We start from the raw sequence: 18138 nt of genomic DNA, 5'->3' as shown, positions 1-18138 counted from the left end.
TAAAGTAAATCCTCACTAATTGAACAGGCTTTATGGCTGAGCAGTTCAGTAGCCCAGTGCATGCTACCAAATCAGACATGTATTAAAATCCCAGTCTCTCTCGCTCAAACACACACTCAAACACACACTCTCACACAAACACGGTACTAGCATACAGGTATTCTTGTGTACATGCACACATCGGTAAAGCTGAACGTGTATACACTGACAAAAATGCATACGGGAGCAAGGCTGAATCTCACCTGCACATCCAGAACATGTCCGGGTCATATTTCACTCCAAAATCAAAAGCAATAAGAAGTTATATTTTTCCATTTAATATTATTTGATGATAATTATGCATAGTTTCCTCAAATTTTTGTTTTGTTTTTTATTCGAAGGAAAACATGCATAATTCATCATCGAAATAAGTTGCAACTAAAAAAAAAAAAGCGTTATCAGCACATCTTAAATTTTATGCTAAATAGATTTCCTTTGATTTTTAAGTGTAAAATGTGAGCTGGACATTCGTGAGATTCACACATCTCACAGATTTGAACTGAAACAGTTTCAGAACTCATTCATTTGCATGGGTGATACGGAGTAGTCTGATAACTGCAGTGATTTTACATGAGGGGAGGTGCCGAGTTACAAGAAATGGCTTTACAGAAACCGCCCCGGAAATCCAGCGGCGTATTCTGCGGGACATCAGTGCTATATGCTCTCGCGCACTTCCTCGTCGGTGGACTCCTCCCCCAGAGCGAATGAACCAATGGAACTTTGGGATTTCTATGACATCACTTATGAACAAATTCATGAAGCAGGCTGCAGAAGTTGGCTTACAACGTATGTTCAGTTATATGTGGCAAAAACACAGAGGCACTAGCATAGGAGGTGACATCAGAGAGGTTACACGTCCTCATTTTCATGATCACCATCTTTGTACTTGTTTTTTTCTTTTCTTTTTTGTGTGGGGGGAGTAAAAGCAATCTTGATTGAGAAGAACCAGCGAGAGTGTCCGCTTCGAAATAAAAATCCCACAGAAATGGACAGTAAGGCCCACATCCCCCCTCCCAAAATCTTGCTCAGGGACTCACGGCGTCATTCATTACACATTTTAACTTTCTTCTTTCCCCAAGTATGTTTTAATAGTTTGCGATTTTGTCTCTGTTGCAGTCTGAATCGACGTACATCTGCAAAGTCACATGCATGTGAGAGTGGCTCACGTGGCAAACAGAGACATCATCTTGCATAGTTTTTGATGAAGTCCTGAACTTTGTTCCTGAAATCCTCCTAAAACAGGAAGCATGAAAGAAATTGATGGCTTTGGATACATATGCAATATCATTGTATTTAATTTTTTTCTTTAGCCATTACGTTTCCAAAAGACTGTGTCAATAGAATTGTTTGGAAGCGTGTTTGAATGCGTGATGTGTGCTGGTGTTCTACCTTGTCCCGTAAATGATGCTCTGCTGCATCTATATTCAGTGGGTCATCAAAGTTAAGAAGATCCTGTGAGAGAAACGACACATCTATTGGTTTTCACACTCAAAATTGAATTCTGATTATCTAAGATCTTTCCTGAAGATAGCATGTGTACTTACAGTAAAGAGTGAATTCAGTCCCCATACTACATCCTGAAGACATAAAAATGGGTGGAAAAAATAATGCAGATTAGCCAACACAGAAACTTGCCATACTGACTTCCGCAAAAAACAAACATCACTCTCTTTGTATTAAATAAAGCAACTAATATTAGATATTTAAATATATAGTCATTTACATTATTTATCATAGTGATATGCATTTTCTGAAGAAAACACTAATGCTTGCGAAGTTGCGATGCAAAAGTATAAAATGGTATTTAAAATCTGTAAACTTTAAAATATTTGAAAGAAAGAAAGAAAGAAAGAAAGAAAGAAAGAAAGAAAGAAAGAAAGAACATGAAGCGAAGGAAGGAAGGAAGGAAACATGAAGCAAAGGAAGAAAGAAAGAAAGAAAGAAAGAAAGAAAGAAAGAAAGAAAGAAAGAAAGAAAGAAGGGAACATGAAGCAAAGAAAGAAAGAAAGAAAGAAAGAAAGAAAGAAAGAAAGAAAGAAAGAAAGGAAGGAAGGAAGAAAGGAAGGAAAGGAAACATGAAGCAAAGAAAGAAAGAAAGAAAGAAAGAAAGAAAGAAAGAAAGAAAGAAAGAAAGAAAGAAAGAAAGAAAGAAAGAAAGAAAGAAAGGAAACATGAAGCAAAGGAAGGAAGGAAGGAAGGAAGGAAGGAAGGAAGGAAGGAAGGAAGGAAGGAAGGAAGGAAGGAAGGAAGGAAGGAAGGAAACATGAAGCGAAGGAAGGAAGGAAGGAAGGATGAAGCGAAGGAAGGAAGGAAGGAAGGAAGGAAGGAAGAAAGAAAGAAAGAAAGAAAGAAAGAAAGAAAGAAAGAAAGAAAGAAAGAAAGAAAGAAAGAAAGAAAGAAAGAAAGAAAGGAAACATGAAGCAAAGGAAGGAAGGAAGGAAGAAAGAAAGAAAGAAAGAAAGAAAGAAAGAAAGAAAGAAAGAAAGAAAGAAAGAAAGAAAGAAAGAAAGAAAGAAAGAAAGAAAGAAAGAAAGAAAGAAAGAAAGAAAGAAAAGAAAGGAAACATGAAGCAAAGGAAGGAAGGAAGGAAGGAAGGAAGGAAGGAAAGAAAGAAGGAAGGAAGAAAACATGAAGCATTTCAATAGAGTTCCGCTTGGTAAACACTTTAATGAATTTCCCAAGATGCATTACAAAAACAGAAATTACCTTTAGTGTACGGGTGGGTGCCCATCCAGTACCGTCAATTGAATGCTCTCGCAATAAACTTGAATACATGAATACAATATCAGTTAAAGAACATAAAAATAATCAAAACAATGTGGAGTCTGACACATTAAGACACATGAATACATAACAGACATATATATATATATATATATATCTATACCTCAGGCAGATCTCTCCAGTTTCTGCGATGTTTGGGTGCCATATTCTAGTCATGCACTTGACTTTAGGAGGCTGTGGAAAGCAGAACATGGTTACAGCCCTAGCTGGGGTGCATCTAACAGAGATCACTATAAACAAGTCTATATCCAATCGATCTGCTTGATCACCCGCCTTTTCAAAATTGACAACATTGTCATCTGTATTCCAGACTGGGAATACAGACGCAGCAATAATGTACAGTATGTGAAAAACAATGCGTATTTGAACATTAAAGCATATTTACAACGCAGTGCAGCTAGGTTTTAATATAATGAAGGAGGTTTGTATAATGCTTTGCTTAATGCCTTTCATAATCCTTTTCATAAATCATAATATTTCATGATTTTGGGTCCATGTCTGGATCTCAGCACAGCCTTTACATGGCTATTGCAGAGCTCTAAGGTCAAGGATGTGTTGTGTTGTACATGTGTGCATTTGTGTGGGTACACTCAGGCTGCTATTTTATTGAATTCAGACACTGCGAAACATCGGTAATGCCCGCAAACATCTATTTAACGGCCCCGCTTACAAATGGACTAATAAAATCATCATTGCAGTGCAAGTGAGTAAGTGTGGCATTACCTCATTACTTCATGATATGTTACAGGCACTTACCACCATATTATAGGCTTCAAGAACTTCAATCTCAAACTGAAACTTTCCACCAAGGTAATAGCCTTCATCTGAAGAGATGTTTTGTGGAAATGGAAGGTTATATTTTCACTAGCACATTACAAAACATTTCACAGATACTAGCAATGTACAAAAAAAAAACAGATGAGCAAAGGCCTATTCACACCAAGAGTGACAAAAACAATGTGAATCATATGTGAAAAAATAGCAAATGATATTTGTTGTTTGTTTGCTCTTCTGGTTCCAGACACATGAACCGTGAAACAACAGCAAATAGATTATAAATGTTTTATTTTAAAAAGGCCTTAATATTGTGTATGGATAGGTCAACTGAACTCTTTTACACTGTTCAACAGCATTTGCATTTAATGGATGTCAACAATTGAACCTTTTTAAAAGAGGTCAGAATTACCTGGAGAAATGGCCAACTGGAAGTGATGGAGTTTGTTTTCATCAGGAAATGTAACTTTACAGGTATCTGCAGAAAGAATAATAGTTCATAATCACAAATATATACAAATTTACATCTGCATTACAACTGACAGATTTGTATCATGAAAAAAAAAAAAAGTTTAATTTTTATTTTTTATCATTTTAAAATGTTTCCTGCGATGTATGAAAGAAGCAGCATCAGGGATGCAACGAAATCATACAATAAATCAGACAAAAATCATGTTATGGCCAATAACTAATAAATGGCCGCTATTCAAACTCAAACTCATATTTTGTCAAAAGAAATTAAAATAATCACAAAAAACTAAGAGCAATCATTTTAAATACTACAGGGCATGACAACATTATAATGTACAGTGTGAAAAATTATATTTATTTAAAGATTTATATTTAACAGTTATTCATTCTTTTCAAGATTAGATGACAACAAAATCTAAAAATAAAATAAAGAGCTATATAATTCTAGATATACAAACAAACAATTATATATACAGGTGAAACTCGAAAAATGTGAATATCGTGCAAAAGTTATAATTTTGATGATTATGGCTTACAGCTTATGAAAACCCCAAAATTGAAAATCTCAGAAAATCAGAATATTACATGAAATCAATTTTAAAAAAAAGGATTTTAAATACAGAAATGTCGGCCCTCTGAAAAGTATAATCATGCATATGTATATAGTTATATATACTAAATATATTAGTTTCACCTTTTAATTTGAACTACTGAAATACACAAACTTTTGCACGATATTCTAATTTTTCGAGTTTCACCTGTGTGTGTGTGTGTGTGTGTGTGTGTGTGTGTGTGTGTGTGTGTGTGTGTGTGTGTGTGTATATTATATTTATATTTATATATACATATATATATATATATATATATATATATAATTTTTTGTTTGTCAATCTAGAATTATATATAGCAATAACTGATATGGTATCAATTTACTGCACAAAATGTCCTGAATAAGATACACTCACTTGGAAGGTTGGTCTCAAGTTCTGCAACCTCTGTAAACACAAACCAAAACATGAGTGTTCAAAACTGATGGGTGACAGACTTATGAAACCGGCTTTTACTAACCAGTACATAAACAGATGTTTTAGAACGATATACATTTTTAAAATTTCCTTTGTTACTGGAATCCTTCCCTGGATTTGTTTATTATTGGAATTCTTGTTTATGAAGCACTGATATAAGGCACATGTATGAAAGAAAAAGCATATATATGGCCACCAGCTATATATGGGAAACTGCATTCTCACAATACCATCTCTAAATGTTCAGTTGGAGCGGATCTAATGGCCTCACTGATTCACAAAAATAGCCTGAGTGTTTGACTGTGGATGGGAACGGCTTTTTTACTCCGCTGGTAATGGCATACAGACTCCTCCTCTCAGTCTGATATAAATAGAGTTTACTGCTTTCCTGATCTGGCCTGCATCACATCACCTTACTGCCACTACAACTGCCAGCAGACAGTCACCGCACAACACAACACAACACAACATGCTATCTGGACTCAGACCTGCTCTTCTCTTTCAAAAAGTTTGGCAGAGTGTCGTTCATGATCAAATTATAATGCGTGTTGAATCATGATAAATAGAATACATTTATTTTCAGAGACAACAAAGACAAAAAATTATAATCTTAGAGATTCAAATGTAGACAGACAGACAGATAGATAGATAGATAGATAGATAGATAGATAGATAGATAGATAGATAGATAGATAGATAGATAGATAGATAGATAGATAGATAGATAGATAGATAGATAGATAGCAGTTCAAAAAGTGTCAAAATTATTCTTAACCAAATGATTGAAATGTATTTATATATATTCTTTTTTTTTTTACCAATAATTCAATGCACAAAACACGTTGTCGGAACAAAACGTGTTTTTCCTCAATGGCTATTTTATGTAATCTGGTTTCTTTAACCTTTTTTTGTGGATAAAGCCACGTCACAAAACCTGTTCAGTGTTCATGTAGTATGACCTGTTCTTGTGTAACTGCCTAATATGTATGTGACCTTTTCAGAACAGACCTAAAAATGGGTTGTGAACCAGCAGGCTCTAGTGTCATGATCATGTTTGGTCAGTGATTCGTACCTTTGATGAGCAGTCGATCTCTGATGGACACTCTATGAGAGGCATCATTAGAGCCTGCAGAGGTTCGGCCGGCCCTCATGCCTTCCTCCCTCTTCAGCTTACTGGCTAACGTCAGCATACCAGCACACCAACATACACACGCTCACACACCTGTGACCAACACAAATACACACCATGATGTCAACTAAACATGGCACTTGAAATAAATGTTAACTGAAAAAAACTAAACTAAAAATAACTTATTTTATTTCAGTTTATTGCTAGATAAAAAAAATAAAAATAAAAAATAAACTCATTTTCATTTAGTTTAACTTGACGTACTAAAATAAAATAAACAAAAAATAAAATAAAAAATCATAAAAATGTATTAAAAAAAATTAAAAAACGATATGCCTAGACATAAAAAACTGATTTTTTTTTAATGGAAAATATAAAATGACAGACATTATTATTTAAAATTTTCCATCTAACAGTTAAATGCCTTCCAAGTGCAATACCCCACTTTTTTTGTGCAATATCCTTGTAAATTGTTGTCCTATTTATTCACAATAATGTGAATATGTTCAGTATCTGTACATTTTTATTCTGAATAACCCTATCTGTATCTTTATACTTTTTTATATTGTTATATTTATGTGTACTGGAAGCTTTAATCCCAAGGTAAATTCCTTAAGTGTGTGCAACAGAGCTCTTTCTGACTCTGACATTATTTCAGTTTGGGCCCAATTTTGTATGTTTTCTGCAAAATCTTTACAATGATAATAATATATTTATTTATGTTACCAAAATACAACAGTTACTAAATTATTCAAATTATAAACTTATTATTTTGCCATTCATGTTCTTTGAATAGGTTCCTCGAACTCAATAGGCATGTATTATTGAAGCTTTAATCCTCACAAAGAAGGCATACACTTGTATTTGTATAAAGCAAGAATACATTGTAGAAAATACAATTACCAAATTTTTTAATAATAATAGCAGTGTGCATATCAATCATAATTTATTCATGTTTTTTTGTATTCTGAAACAAGCAGCTACTGTATTGTAAATACAGTATTATTACTATTATTAAATGTACATTTGCACACTTAATAATAGTAATAATACTGTATTTACAATACAGTAGCTGCTTGTAAACTATATGTCATCACTTCCTTGTTCCTCTTAAACAACAACAACAATGATATTGTGAGAAAAAAAACATACTCGCCAACTATTTTACTACATATTCTGCTACAGATGTTGTATTACATGTATATAACATATTAAACACAAAGGGTCACACTCTCTAGTGTGAAAGAATCAAGTACCATGGTATTACCATGTTTTTGGTGACCTGGTTTCACGGTAATATAATGCAAGTGACACTTACTAAAAAAATCCACAAATCAGCAATACCATGTTTTATAAACAAGCACTGTGGTAATATCATGGTATACTTAGAATAGCATGTAAATACCCTGGTACATGAATAGGGTAATCTGACTGTCAGTACAAATTAATAAATCAAAGTACCATGGTATTACCATATGTTACCATTAACGTCTGGTAACGTTACCTTTATACTATATACCTACATATATAACGCAATATTAAACCTCCTAAAACATGTATATATTGTAGAGACTACAATACGCGTATCAGATGCAGATGTTATGAAATTAAACAATACAAACTTTCATAATCATCAGTTACCGGTTCGGTTCGAGCCGTTATTGTGCTAACATGTTCATTCGCAGCTACACTTTAACCCCCATTACACAGTGCATTATTCATCCTGGATGCGAGATGTCTATCTGGTAATATACTGAAATGTAGGGACTAAAATATCTTTACATTCATAATGCAACTAAAAAAATGTCAATAACTCGGCAGCGATCGATATTACACTTACCTGCCGCTGTCAGAGTCACCGAACTGTCCCGTTTACACCATAATCAGGATATTCCAAATGAATTTCACGCCGTTTCCCCCCAAATAACTTTTATGTAACGTTAAATCACGTTGAAAGTCGTTAAAAGAAATATAATTGAGTGGAATACTTCGCGGATTAGTTCCGTTGAGTTTAATGATTTCCGCTGCCTGAGCGGTTTAGAAGCCGGAAGTAGTTCCGTTCATTTAAAAACAAAAGTCCGTGTGGAATCAAACGCCACAAATAAAATTTCCGCCCTTTTTCTGCAAAGCCAAATGAGATTTTGAGCCACTTAGAGCACTTTAGATCATTATTTTATGGTGTTCATAGCAACATTAAACACACAATATAATAAATCCAACAGTTAAGTGTTTATTGTTCCACACATATGCTTTAATGCTCTTTGAAGTATTGAGAAACAATTGAAACAGAGGGATCTGTGGGTTCGCAATCATTTTAGGATTTCTGTGGTTTAGAGGCTAACAAGTAGAAGTATTTCACTACCACTGTTAGTTCAGTGTCAGTCGACGAGGCCCCCATTGCTTCCAACAACCTGAAAATAAAATAATGACCATTAGTAACATTTTATTAATTATTTTATAAATATTATATATTCAGATTTCAGAAATAATTGGATTAATAAAAAAAATAAAAAAAAATAAATGATGTGTTGACTTATAATTTAAGCATTTTTGATAATGTATGTATAGGTTGAAATAAATAAATGACACTGGAGTTAATCCAAAGGCTATTTTGCTTCTTTCAGAGCATCAGGGATGATGTTCCTTATGAGCCGAGACTGTCTGTTACCTGTCTGTGATGGTCTGAGACAGTCTCTTGGCCTCAACAGGATCCTTCTCCAGGAAACCTTGATATGTAGAGAAAGATTCAACCAAGCCAATGAACCTTGACAGTGGCATCATCATCCGAACCTTCAGACATTCATGCCTGTGCAAACAAATACAGGCATTTAAGTGGGAATCTGGTATCTTTATATTAGATTTTGCAATAATAAAAAAAAACAGTTTTTAAAGTTTTTACGCTATTATTCGATTGCATTATGACATTACGTTTATATAGCATTTTTATATATTTTTTTTTATTGGCATGATCCTTACAAAGCCGCTATGTAATAAAAAGCACACTTACCACTCTTTATCATCGTATGAAACAAGGTCATAGATCTTCTTGTACACTTGGAGGGAACTGGACCCTATATAAGCTTTCCTAAAAGGGTGCAGGGCTGCATAGAACTGTGAATTGAAAAATAGAGTATACACTGAAGATCTCTAGTGCGAGAAAGCCAATCAATTAAAATGCTGCATCATACTTCACATAGGCTACCTCATATCAAATATTTATAATGTAGGTTTCCTGAACAACAACAACCCATGAAACATTTTGTTTATGGTTTATTTAACCTCTTGACAGATTTGATTGAGTTTCGAGGTACTTTCTCCATATTCCAGCTCAAAATCCATGGTGTAGCTGAGCAGCGCGAGGCAGCCTCCTGGCCTCAGAATCCTGTCTGCCTCCCGCAGGAAGAGCGGATGGTCGAACCAGTGAGCAGCTGTCATGGCTATAACCAAGTCGGCCATATCATCCTCAAAGGGCATCTCCTCTGCAGGACTCTGTCTAATGGAGCAGGATAAACAGATACATATCCATAGTGTGAGTACAGTGGGGAAAATATTTAAAAAGTGGATAAAAAATAATTGTAAGATATCTAAAAATGTTATAAAAAAAAGTATAAAATTTAATAAATTTAAATAAAAATTTTAAATATACATTTACAGTATTAATATATATATATATATATATATATATATATATATATATATATATATGTGTGTGTGTGTGTGTGTGTGTGTGTATGTGTGTAAATAGTATAAATAGTACACAGTATGAATATATATATATATATATATATATATATACACATATACATACACACACAGTATAAATAGAGGTATCCTTCTCTGCTTCTTTTGTTTCTCAATTATTCTAAGAACATGTGTTGAACAACTAAACACTTAACATACAAATTAGATTTTGATTTACTGTGTATATTGCTATTGTTATTTATTGTTCAACACAAATGCTTTATTTTTCAACACACACACACACACACACACACACACACACACACCACACCACACCACACCACACACTTAATAACAAAACAAAAAAAACACTTTCAATAACAGAAAGGTACCAAAATAACACCATGGTAATATATTCTCTGAAGTATCTTGTCAGTAGTACCATGGTATTGCCATATGATGCCCTCACATATACCATGGTACTGCCACAGTACTTTTTTGAAGTACATATACCCCTTTTCCACCAACAAGAACCGGGTGCTGGTTCAGAGCCAGAGCTATTGCCAGTTCGGAGTTGGTTCGACTGACGAGCTTACTAAGAACCGGTTTGCGTTTCCACCTGCCAGAGAGCCACAACAGAGCTATATCTTACGTCACTGCATACGTATCATGTTGCCCAGCAACGCTATGCGGCAGCGCCAAACACAAACACACCAGACTTGTTCGAGATGCATCGGCTTCTCGCAGAACGATCAGCACATGAAATCAAATCACTGCGAAAGCGATCAAAAAGCACAAGGAGTCGTATGATCTCCAAACACTCCCGCAGCTCTGATCGGTCCACGCTGCTCCGATGCATCTCGACCAAGGCATCAACAATAATAACTTAGACGTTGCGTTACTATGGATGCTCATGGGTTTGCGAAAATAAATCGGCATCCAAACACGGCGAATCCAACGTGTTCGTGCAGCTCGCCGTAACTTACATAGACGGATATTATAATCGAGCTGCTATTAGCTCGACTAGCTGCTATTTAAAAATGGCGGTCACAAGTTTCTCTTCAGTCTTGTTGGCCACGGTAACCCCGCCCCCAGCCTCTGACGCAAGCGGTTCTTTCTTGGCTCCGTTCTAGACCCTGCAATGATTTGGTGCTACTTAAGAACCAGTTTTACTGGTTCGGAGCTGGTGCTTTGGCGGTGGAAAAACAAAGAACCGATTTGAAACTAGGCTCTGGCTCCGAACCAGCACCAGCTCTGCCTTGGTGGAAAAGGGGTAATAATGAAGTGAAGAATTGTTCTATATTTTCTTGCAGGTGTTTATAGTTATTTTGTACCTGTAACACAAATTTGCTGCGTGATCTTTAGCAGAGGCTATCTCCAGTTGAGCTGAACTGATATCTGTCCCGACCACAGTCATAAAGTGAGGAGCCAGTAGTTCAGTGCCCTGTCCTGATCCACAGCCCACCACTGCCAGATCAAGCGGCTCCTGGATCTGTTCATATATTAGGTCAAAAGAGAAAGCTTTAGCTATGCTGGTGTTTTCAACAGCTGGCTTATGAATCTGTCATTCGAATTTAAAGACTTAAAAGGATAGTTTGAGTAAAAAATTTTGTTCCAAACTCATATAATTTCTTTCTTTGTACCAACGTGGAAGTAAGCTATTTTCTTTGATTGAGTGACAATTTGATTCATTTGACGCTATAGGCCTACAGCAAATAATGGGAAGAATAACAAAATGCTGTAAATCCTAAAATAATTATGATATTATGAGTTTGTAATTTCAAGCAACATAATGGAAAGTTTTTGTACAGCAAAAAAAAAAAAAAATGAAAGCGGATGAGATATTAAGTTACAATGGCCACGCCCACTCTTATGTTGAGAAAAAGGTGAATAGCACACCTGAAAAACCTGATATTTTCTTTCTTTTTTTTTTAAGCATTCAGGTTTCAAACATGAGGGTTTAAAAATGATTACAGAAATTTGATAATAGGCCTACTTCAGCTTAGTCAGAAAAGGAACACTGACAATATTTTAAAAGACTAAGAATGTTTGCAAAAGTTTTAACAAAGCAATAAGTGACTTAAGATACGTCTATTTGCAATTATTTTGTTGGTGTAAACCTTTCACAAGCTAAACAATGACATAGCCTACACTTTGTTTTCACATGTCTTTGATTCTTTTCCATAGTTTAGCCTCAATAAAGACAACTAAAACATCATATACATAATGTGCTGACTCTGAGTCATTATGACAAAAGCTTTTCCAAACACACCCATCTCACATACTCTTTTTCGAAGGAAGTTCAGCACTTCATCTATGAGTCCCTGAGGAGGAGACACCCGGTAACGCTGGTAAGATTCAGCATGTGCTTTTCCCTCAAAATGTCTCTGAGCCATTTCCCCTTTCCAGTCAATCCAACAGACACAACACAACCTGAGAATCTGGCCTTGGGTAATTCATTACAACAAGCATAGAGATCGCTAAGACATGTGACCAAATGGGCGGCAACCGCTTCAGAACGCAAAGAATTATGGGTATGTTTGGCCAGGCTGGCATAGCCATATGTCTATGGGCATAGCAGGCTAGTGTTCTGCCATGAAAATAATGAAAAATTAGCATGAAAAACAGAATATAATCCTACAAAATGCAGCGGGCTAAAGAAAACATTGTCAGAGCATACCGCCTAAAACTAAATCCTAATGCAAAAACGAGATATGACGAGAAAATAAAGGGAATCAAAGGACTGGATCCTTACGAGCAGAGCGAGCGCGATCGCGATCGAACAGTGGCAACATAAAAACATACTTTGTCATTTTGTTCAATTGTGCAAAGTGTTTACTTATATTTGTGTACACTCGCAATAAAACACAACATTGTGCTTTTGTGAAACTGTAATCTGTAAACTCTTGTCAAACTGTAAGGGTGACCAGATGAGATTGGTTGTTGTTTGGGGAGGTTTTGGGGTAGTCCTACTATGATATTAGACTACATAGCCTATAATAAAATTATTTTTCAAACCTGAACCAAACATATTTGGTAACGCTTTAGATTACAGCCCGGAAAGTACTACGTAATTAAATTGAAAGTACAGTGTAACTTTCGGTAATTACAGTGTACCTATAAAGTACTTACGTGTAAGTATAGGGGAACAATTCGTAAAGTCTTGGGAATAAAGGTGTAACAACCATGAAAATACTGCGTAATTAAAACGAAATTACAGTGTAACTTTTGGTAATTACAGTGTACCTATAAAGTACATAAGTGTAAGTATAGGGGAATAATATGTAAAGTTTTGGGAATAAAGGGGTAACAACCAGGAAAATAACAAATTATTTAGACTGTAAGTATTCCATGTAGTTACAGGGTAAGTATGACATTGCGGGCTGTAAATTAAAGTGGTGCTTCTTACCCTCTTGTTTCATGTAGTTACAGGGTAAGTACAATAAAAACACATGTAGGCCTACACACAAAATCTGACATCACTTGGAAAACCTTTATTTGAAAAACAACTTATTTCAAAACAGATTTACAACATATTACACTTCTTATTCTTTTTTTTATCTTTTTTTTTATCAACTTTTCATTTCAAATACTAAAGTCCTGATAGAAAGTAGCATGTTTTGTCCTGTTTTGTTTCTCTTGCATGGCTTCCTCCTCCTCTTGGTCCTCCTCTTCTTTTCTATCGTTCCACTGATTTGCCTAATCATAAGAAGGAGTATTTTTCTATTCTGTATTATGTATTAAAAGAAAATACAGTAGGCTACTCCCAGAAATGTTCTCATAATTTACTCATCTTTTCGCTACCGACCAACTGTCACCAGCGAGTGCATGAGAGTCGGCTTGAATGGTTTCGCGTTTGCTGAAGCTTTAAGCGTCCATTGCATCCTCGCGGGAGTTTGATGTGAAACTCGCGCGAGAACTGGTGTCTGTTCTTCTGCATGGTTTGTTTTTCATTAGTATTATCTGTTATTGTTTGTATTTTGTTGTGAGCAATAATAAAAACATTAAAAAAAAATTATAATTCGACATTCGGTTTTTCGGTGCGCTTACGCCAAGCTTTAAATTTTCAAGCGTAAACGTACTCAACCCTCTCATGAACGCGCAGGTGACAGTTGGTCGGAAGCGATAGTCTACAGTTTAAAATGTTTAAATATTTGGTATTTTTCTTAAAAACGTTTATCGTTTCACTTCAGAAGACATTGATTCATCCATTTGGGTCGTATGGATTACTGTAGTTATTGTTGTGTGCTGTTGTCAACTTTTAGGAACACATGAGCTTGCATTATATGCATTTACAGAGATTATTTATTTTTCTAAAAACTTTTGTTTGTGTTAATCTGAAGAAGGAAATTTGTATACATCTCGGATGACATCAGGGTAAAAGATGAGTAAATGGTGAGGACATTTCTGTAGCCTACTGTAGGCTATTTTCTTTTAACACATAATACAGAATAGCAAGAGACATGTCATGGGATTCCTTCTTAAGATTCATCAGTGGAAAGAAAGAAAAAGAAGAGGAACAAGAGGAGGAGGAAACCAAGCAAGCGAAAGTGCTGTAAATCCGTTTTTAAATAAGTTGTTGTTTTTTTTAAATAAAGTTTTCCGAGTGATATCAGATTGTGTGTGTGTACATGTGTTTTTATTGTACTTACCCTGTAACTACATGAAACAAGAGGGTAAGAAACACCACTTTAATTTACAGCCCGCAATGTCATACTTACCCTGTAACTACATGAAACAAGAGGGTAAGAAGCACCACTTTAATTTACAGCCCGCAATGTCATACTTACCCTGTAACTACATGGAATACTTACAGTCTAAATAATTTGCCTAAATAATTTGTTATTTTCCTGGTTGTTACCCCTTTATTCCCAAAACTTTACATATTTTGCGTGTGTTGCGAATTAGCCATGGTTATAAACACTGTGATACATGCATTGGATTGTTTTGTAATAATCTCTGTTTATTTTGTATCTGTCCCTATTCAAATAAACAACAAATAAATAAAAAATAAATATTATTCCCCTATACTTACACGTACGTACTTTATAGGTACACTGTAATTACCGAAAGTTACACTGTAATTTCGTTTTAATTACGCAGTATTTTCCTGGTTGTTACACCTTTATTCCCAAGACTTTACGTATTGTTCCCCTATACTTACACGTAAGTACTTTATAGGTACACTGTAATTACCGAACGTTACACTGTACTTTCATTTTAATTACGCAGTACTTTCCGGGCTGTAATCTAATGGCCGGTTCAGATTACACGTTTTTAGCCCGATTTTCCCACGATCCGTTTGACTTAGAGTGTCGTGGGAATTCGTATACGACAACGGGCGTCGGGACGCAAGATTCGATCGTTTCATCTCGTATAGTGTGTCATAGCGGGCGACAGCCTACGTTGCGTCTGCGATGCTTCACGACACCACGACAAAAAGACTAGCATGTTTAATTTTTTTTCGGTCCTCCACGACGGGTTCTATCACGTGTGACATTGACCAATAGGAGCACAGACGCATTTCCATACACAGCTTTCAAAAATGCCGAAACGAAATAGAGACGATGGTGTTGCTAAGTGGAATTATGAAATGGAGGAAAGGTTCGTGGAGCTGTGGCAACAGTACTCCTGCCTGTATGATGTTTCATCGAGAGAGTACCATGACAGAATTAAAAAAGAAAAATGCTGGCGAAAAATAGCAGAAGTACTTCAGCAACCCGGTGAGTAACTGACTGGAATTAGCATTAAGCTAACTAATCATTCATTAAATTGTACTTCGCTATAGAGAAACTTGTTTGTGTGATTATGTATGTGTGTTACGAGTGAGAATGCGTGAGTGTGTGTGAATGAGCGAGCGAGCGAGAGTGTGTGTGAAACATATTTTACCTCAAGTTCTCTTTGAAGGATTGACAGTCTGTCCTCTTCGTGCAATCCAAGAACGTGTCCATTGTCGGGTTTTCTTTCTTTTTTTATCTTTTTCTGAACACAAGACAGCCAATAGGAAAATCGCGGCTTCATCCATTGTTTGTTTACGTTCGTTTCCGGAAGTCAGGCGCTATTAGTTTCGCCTTCACGCGCATCTTCAAAGACGACACGCGATAACTGGTCTGGAAGAAACGTGTAGTCTGACATGGTTCTTGTCCACGACACGACACGATTTTAGGAGTCAAAATCGTGTAATCTGTCACAGTGACTATCGCATAAGATTAAAAAAACGTGTAATCTGAACCGGCCATAAAGCGTTACCACATATTTTTATTCAAAGATCAACAGTCTGTCATTAATCTTTAGTCTGCCACAAAAAACAATAACATTAAAATCATGAACTCAAATTTCATTGTAAAAAAAAAAAGAAAAGAAAAAAAGACTGTTGTAACAGTGCGTAAATCAGACATTTCAGGCTATATAGCCTTACACTAATAAGCCTTATGCCAAAATTATTATTATGACGAAATTGTCGGTCATTAAATAAGAAAACTAAATAATTGTGTAGATGATTTGCTTTGTGTAACCCAACATCAGACATTAGGCCGAAGAATTTTTTTGCACACAGTGCCGCGACCAATCAATCACTCCTTTATGAGTGGCTGCCTGCACATTCACTGAACTCGCGGCTGCGGCAACTCTCGCTCGCTTATCAATGCATTTAAATTCGCGCCTACAGTCTCTTTGTAGAACTTCAAAAAAAAAAGAAAAAAAGAAAAGATGCTTCAGCCAATGAGCAGCCGACGGGGGCTGCCTGCAGGACGACTCAACCTCCACGGACAGTTTTTAAAGTTTTATCAGACAATAACTAGGCTACTCAAGAATTTGCTTTAGTATAATTTTCGGGACAATTAGGGCCGGATTCGGGTTTCGGGACAACAGCTTCGATTTCGGGACTGTCCCGAATTTTTCTGGACGTCTGGTCACCCTAACTGTAACCTACAACTGTCACCCAACCAAAATCTCTCTCTCTCTCTCTCTCTCTCTCTCTCTCTCTCTCTCTCTCTCTCTCTCTCTCTCTCTCTCTCTCTCTCTCTCTCTCTCTCTCTCTCTCTCTCTCTCTCTCAAACACACACACACACACACACACTGTTTAAAAGCAAAAAATATTTATCCAACTTCATTTAAAAACAGTCTGTCAATGCCATCTTTTGGACATTCATCATTGCGTTGGTTTTAATTTCTTGTCCTTAAACAGAGCTCTAATCGTTTTTTTTTTTTTTTTTTGTTACACTTAGATTAAAAAAGAAAATCAAATGTACACTGCGTTCTTCCCTCCATGCAATGAAGTTTGGCGCCTTATGTTTGTGCCGCGGATTCCCAAAATGCTTTGCGTTCACCACTGGGAATACGTCATGATGACGTCATATTAGCAAGCCTTATAGGTATTAGGCGGAGGAGTGTGTGGGGCAGGGCAAAACCACTGACTGCTGCTGCTTCGGATTGCTTTTACTGATAAAAGCTGCCAATAACTGCTGGTTCAGTTTTCTCCGTAATGATTAACATATCGACGAAACATTTGCCTATCCAGTGCGGATCTGTGTTTGCGCTCTGGAGTGTTTCAAGGGTTTCGATTTACAATGTGTTTTTGCAGCGTTGAGAAATGTAGCCAATCACAGACACAACTGTTGATTTCTTGACCGCAATGTCCAATCAGAGTTGTTTAAGAATTCTCTGACCACTCGAAGAGACTCGTAGTGAAGTCAGTTTCTTGGATTGTAACTGAACTTTAGTGAGATTGCGAGGTAATTATAAAGGGAGCGCTTTGCCCTCTTACTAGGCCTATATAGCCTCATAGTATGTACAGTACCGGTCAAAAAAAAAAAATGTGTTTATGTTTTTGAACACCAAGCCTGCGTTTATTTGATCAAAAATACAGAAAAAAAAATACAATTTAAAATAATGGTTTTCTATTTTAATTTAGGCCTACTTTAAAATATCATTTATTTCTGTGATGCAAAGTTGAATTTTCAGCATCATTACTCCAGTCTTCAATGTCGATAATTCAGAAATCATTCTAATATGCTGATTTATTATCAATGTTGGAAACAGTTGTGCTGCTTAATGTTTTTATTTTATTTAATTTTTTTATTTTTTTGCAACCTGTGATACTTTTTTCAGGATTCATTTGATGTCTTTACTTTCACTTTTTATGAATTTAACACATCCTTGCTGAATAAAAGGAATTTTTTTTTTTTTTTTTTTTTTTTTTAAACTCAGAATCCTAAAAAAGTATCAAAGGTTATA

The 18138-nt window shown here is 35.7% G+C and overlaps 2 protein-coding genes across 2 annotated transcripts; both read right to left on the bottom strand.

Annotated features, from left to right (window-relative positions):
* Nucleotides 1–377: 377 nt before the first annotated feature.
* On the bottom strand, nucleotides 378–8258 carry ube2f (ubiquitin-conjugating enzyme E2F (putative)). The gene is made up of 10 exons (XM_082163958.1): nucleotides 8063–8258; nucleotides 6166–6315; nucleotides 5034–5063; nucleotides 4010–4075; nucleotides 3580–3647; nucleotides 2927–2997; nucleotides 2746–2803; nucleotides 1584–1616; nucleotides 1429–1491; nucleotides 378–1272 (listed from the first exon to the last, which is right to left on the bottom strand). The coding sequence occupies exons 2-10, from the start codon at nucleotides 6281–6283 to the stop codon at nucleotides 1222–1224; spliced, it is 558 nt and encodes a 185-aa protein (XP_082020084.1). The 5' UTR covers nucleotides 6284–6315; nucleotides 8063–8258; the 3' UTR covers nucleotides 378–1221.
* Nucleotides 8259–8439: 181 nt separating this feature from the next.
* Nucleotides 8440–17371, bottom strand: LOC309494513 (putative methyltransferase). The gene is made up of 7 exons (XM_082163936.1): nucleotides 17284–17371; nucleotides 12189–12377; nucleotides 11238–11395; nucleotides 9502–9715; nucleotides 9230–9333; nucleotides 8891–9028; nucleotides 8440–8633 (listed from the first exon to the last, which is right to left on the bottom strand). The coding sequence occupies exons 2-7, from the start codon at nucleotides 12297–12299 to the stop codon at nucleotides 8537–8539; spliced, it is 822 nt and encodes a 273-aa protein (XP_082020062.1). The 5' UTR covers nucleotides 12300–12377; nucleotides 17284–17371; the 3' UTR covers nucleotides 8440–8536.
* Between the last annotated feature and the right edge of the window lie 767 nt (nucleotides 17372–18138).

This window comes from Leuciscus leuciscus, assembly GCF_965113295.1.
Source record: "Leuciscus leuciscus genome assembly, chromosome: 3".
NCBI classification, from domain to species: Eukaryota; Metazoa; Chordata; class Actinopteri; order Cypriniformes; family Leuciscidae; genus Leuciscus; species Leuciscus leuciscus.
Note: the sequence above shows the minus strand (reverse complement) of the source record. Positions and strands in the feature narration are given on the sequence as shown.